Source organism: Hippocampus bargibanti, linkage group LG14 (genome assembly GCF_051943395.1).
Source record: "Hippocampus bargibanti isolate YZ-2025 linkage group LG14, ASM5194339v1, whole genome shotgun sequence".
Taxonomy (NCBI): domain Eukaryota; kingdom Metazoa; phylum Chordata; class Actinopteri; order Syngnathiformes; family Syngnathidae; genus Hippocampus; species Hippocampus bargibanti.
The window spans coordinates 10627977-10632288 of record NC_142747.1 but is presented as its reverse complement, the minus strand read 5'-3'; the positions used below and the strand labels follow the sequence as shown (position 1 = coordinate 10632288).

General features: G+C 43.6%; 1 protein-coding gene across 1 annotated transcript; it reads right to left on the bottom strand.

Annotated features, from left to right (window-relative positions):
• Positions 1 to 350: 350 nt before the first annotated feature.
• On the bottom strand, positions 351 to 3139 carry LOC148888262 (uncharacterized). The gene is made up of 2 exons (XM_089013960.1): positions 2980 to 3139; positions 351 to 2661 (listed from the first exon to the last, which is right to left on the bottom strand). Exons 1-2 carry the CDS (start codon positions 3010 to 3012, stop codon positions 1405 to 1407), a joined length of 1290 nt encoding a protein of 429 aa, XP_088870086.1. The 5' UTR covers positions 3013 to 3139; the 3' UTR covers positions 351 to 1404.
• Between the last annotated feature and the right edge of the window lie 1173 nt (positions 3140 to 4312).

The window sequence follows — 4312 nt, the reverse complement described above, 5'->3', positions numbered from 1 at the left end:
GATATAACGAGACTTTACTGTAGTTAACTGCAATCTTATTTGCCCGTAAAGTTTACTTTATGAATATGGTATGTAAATTCGATTGCATGATGATCAGTACCTACTTTTGAAAAAGTTCTCCACTCCACTTTCAATGAGTTATACTCTAGTTCACCCTCCATCCCAAATGAGGACAGAAAATATTGATTGATGCAATGATGGAAGTTGGAATGACTTTAGTAATATAAACATCGAGTGAACATGTAATATAAAATGCAACTGAACATGAATCTGTGCACTGTTTGTTTTACTGTATCGGTGTTGCATATGTCTTGTGGAAACCAGACCAAACAAAGGAGAGAGAATTTGAATCCATTTCCTTGCGGTATTCAGAAATTTATTTAGAGAAGTTTGGACAATTAAAAATATAACATTCTCTTTTTGAACTCCCTTTTCTCACATTGGAAATTCACAGACCTTGGAATAATTCTTCATAAATAAAGTACAAAATACATTTTTTCTATTTAAACAGAAATAAATATAATAAATATATTACTTTTAAGTTAAACAATGCAAGGCAACCATTAATCAAAAGAATACTGCGTTGAAGTCCCTGAACCAGGTTGTCAATCAAACAGGGGATCTTAGAAGGAGCGTACAAGAGGGTGATATTACGAAACCACCAAAGATTTAAAAAAATGTTTAAGTGGGTCATCTATTTACATTTGACATTTCATTTTCTGTTGTTGCACACTTTGATCTTGCATCCGGTTGCACCCCTGGTCTCCAGGAAAAAAATATAAAAGAGAGTTGGTAACACACAAACACACAGGCACACACACACACACACACACACACACACACACACACACACACACACACACACACACACACACACACACACACACACACACACACACACACACACACACACACACACACACACACACACAATAGAGTGAAGTATGAAGCTTTGGTTGAATGCTACCGGGAGACAGTTTTCTCTCCCTCTCAAATTTGCTGTAAAGTGCATGTCACAGATAAAATGGCATCAATTATACACGTCAGACCCTTCTCATGAAGGTCACGTAATCAAACATACTGTTCTTGGCAACTGAGGACCACGGTCTTCTGAGGCAGGGAGAATGTTTAAGGCAAGACTATCGATTGTCTCTAATGTTTAGCCATCTTGATCACTACACTTGTAAATTTGCAAACCGGCTAGATTGCCGGTCTGGTCAAAATATACGGAAGACCACATAAAAAGGTCAGATTTGCTACCCTGGTGACAATTTGTAATCACTTTGTCAACATACATGGATTAAGAACGTTATGTGTTATTGTGTCATCAAAAGTTGACTTGTCCTGATCAGTTCTGGTTCTGAAGAAAGACTAGAAAGACACAGTTCCCTTCCGTCATTGCCCTTAATCGGACAAGGACAGACGTTCAAATACAGTGAGTCGTTTGGTGGCCGATCCATCGAAGGTTGGAGACTCAGACCCGCTGGAGCCTCCACTGCTGCTGCTGTAGCTGTCTTCCAGGGAGTCCTCGGAGGAGAAACGCTGCAGACTACTAGGCTTTGCTGATCCACCGTGGCTGGAACCGGCAAACAAGGCACCGTTGTCCTTCTGGTTTACATCCATCATCTTACCAAAGCCTCTGCCACTGTTGCTGTGCAAAACAGAGAAGTCGTTCCCGTGGCCACACACGCAGCGCGATGCTTTTGGCTCGACTATGAGAGGAATGTTGTGGATGTCTCCGGTGCTGGCACGGGTTTGATGGTTGCCAAACTGGAATGCTGCTACTTCCCGCGTGAGGGAGTCAACAAACACAGGGGAAATCAGATCTGCTGGAGGTGGAGACACAGAGGCAGCCCTGCTGAAGCCCAGGTTTGGATCAGCAAAGGATGTCTGGAATGATGGAGGAGGGGAGGTCCGTGACGAGCCCAGGAACCCTGCAAAGCTGACACTCTGGCGGAGTTGGTGACGTTGATTCTGACCGTTGCTTGGGTTGGAAGATGGTTGGCGCTGAGTCTGGAATTTGCTGCATGATAGTTGGCCACCACTGATTTTTTCCTCATGGATAAAGTGGCAGCGAGATCCGTATGGGCAGTAACCAAAGTTGTAGAAGGTTCTGCAAGGCTCCGTCTTGTACTTGGGATGACGATACATTCCACGCAACTCAGCTTCGCCGTGGGCAAACTGGCACTTGCTGCCATATTTGCAGCTGCCCGTCTCCTGGAAGCCACGGCAGAGCTCAGTCTTGTAACGGTTGGAGGAAAGCATGGGCGGCACCTGGGCCGGCAGGTTGGATCCGGGGGGGAAGCCAGGTGGAGGAGCCACAGTTGTGGCAGGTCCTGAAGACAAAACTTCCAGGTTCTTGAGTTGTCCGAAGGAGGAGAGCAGCGAGATGCTGGACTCTGTCAGGCTCATGGATCGCACCTGCAGAGTCGATGCCTTGGTTTGGAGACTAGGGCTCCGGCTCCAGATGTTTGATGACCATATTGCGCTGCTGCTGTCATCGTCATTGATTTGCTCAGTACTGAAACTGAGATTGGAGGAAGGAGGCGAGGAGGAGGGTGCGAAGAATGAGGCCGTCCGGTTCAGTCGACTTTGTCCTGGGACTTTGAGCTGAGATTGTCTTGGTAGCAAGGCATCATCAAGTGCCAAATTCAAAAGGTTCTGTTGCAAATGGAGCGGAATGTTAAAAGACGGACAAGCTCGAGTTCTTTCATCAAAAACAACGATTTGGCTTTCGCAGTCGACGGACATTATCACATCCCAAAAATACGAAACAAACGATTTTCTTTGACTGGAAGACATGAATGAGTTTAAGAGATACCTCCAACACACGCCATATCGATTCAATGGTTAGTTAAATCAAGTAAAACTAGGCATGTTTACTGTCTAACCACTAGTTTGGTAATCTAACAGCCATTTTTCTACAGACAGAACCAATCAAGATCATTCAAAAGAGCATTCAGATCATCACTGACTCACCTTTGTGAAAATGTTGTCATGCATATCAGACATGCTGTATACCCTTTAGGCCGGGAGGGTGAACTCAGATCCTCTGTTCACTGTTCAATACCGGTGTCCAGGCCAAGTGTGCTGAGGTCCACTGGGGTGCTGCTGCACTTTTTATGACTGCCTTTCAAGCTCCTCCTCAAGTTAGGAGGAGTTTCCACTCGTTATGTTCCCGGATGTCCCTCCCTCCAACTCGAGTTTCATGTGAGCTCAAGGTTGGGTGTTTTTTTTTACAAAACAGACACAGCACACACGCACACTCGTACACGCACAACCGCACGCACACACACACACACACACACACACACACACACACACACACACACACACACACACACACACACACACACACACACACACACACACACACACACACACACACACACGCACACACACGGACACACGGACACACGCACACACAAGCACACAAGCACACAAGCACACACACACACAAACGGGAGCAATGTAAGCTGCATGTGTAAAATGTGGCAGTTTTATAGTTGCCTGAAATAAAAGCCATTTAAAACTCACTGCCCAATGCGAGTGTATTTGTTTCAAGTTTATAATATCTCTTCCCATTCTCCAAAATGATTCCAATGAATTGTGAGAGGCCCTTGAAGAGCGACTAACACATTCATATTTCGCATCTAGATGTGAAAAAGCAAAAATAGAATGATGCAGCATTTACAATTTTCCATTTTTATCCTTCAACGATTCAAAAGTATTTCTGTTGTCAAAGCCCTAACACCATCATGCATTTGAGTAAATTTTGCCTCATGACTAATGATATGACAGCAGGAAGTGTCGTAAATCATTGTGTGCGAGACCACTTACCGTATAGCTTCTGAGTGTTATAACCCATTCAGAGCTGAAAACGTAAACATTTACCAGAATTAATTGGGTAATATTTGCCACAGAATTTCAATTTCTGTTATAATACATCAGAATACGATAATTCCACCAGAAAGAGCCAAACAAGCACGCAGACACACACCCATCGGAGAGTGGATATTTGAAACATTTGGAAAGGAAAAAAAAATGAAGCCCGGCAAGGCTTCCTTACTGTTCACATTAAATCACATTGAGCACATTTTAAACTGTATTTTTGTTCAGGATTTTGCATTTAACCTTATGGACCTAAGTGAAAAAATGTAACCGGTGAAAGAAAGAAACAGAGGGAGGAAAAAAGTCACCCACAAAAAAAGACCTTTCCCAGAAGAATATTGTCATCATGGTAAGTGGGTTTCTTTGTTTCTATGTGATCTTTTTAATTGACAGTTTCAAAAGAAAGTCTACCACAGATATG

Bases quoted from the DNA above. Each gene is read 5' to 3' on its own strand.
- LOC148888262 (XM_089013960.1), bottom strand. From the start codon at position 3,012: ATGTCTGATATGCATGACAACATTTTCACAAAG. The intron at 2,662-2,979 runs GTGAGTCAGTGA...CATTTGCAACAG, and splicing joins ATGACAACATTTTCACAAAG to AACCTTTTGAATTTGGCACT.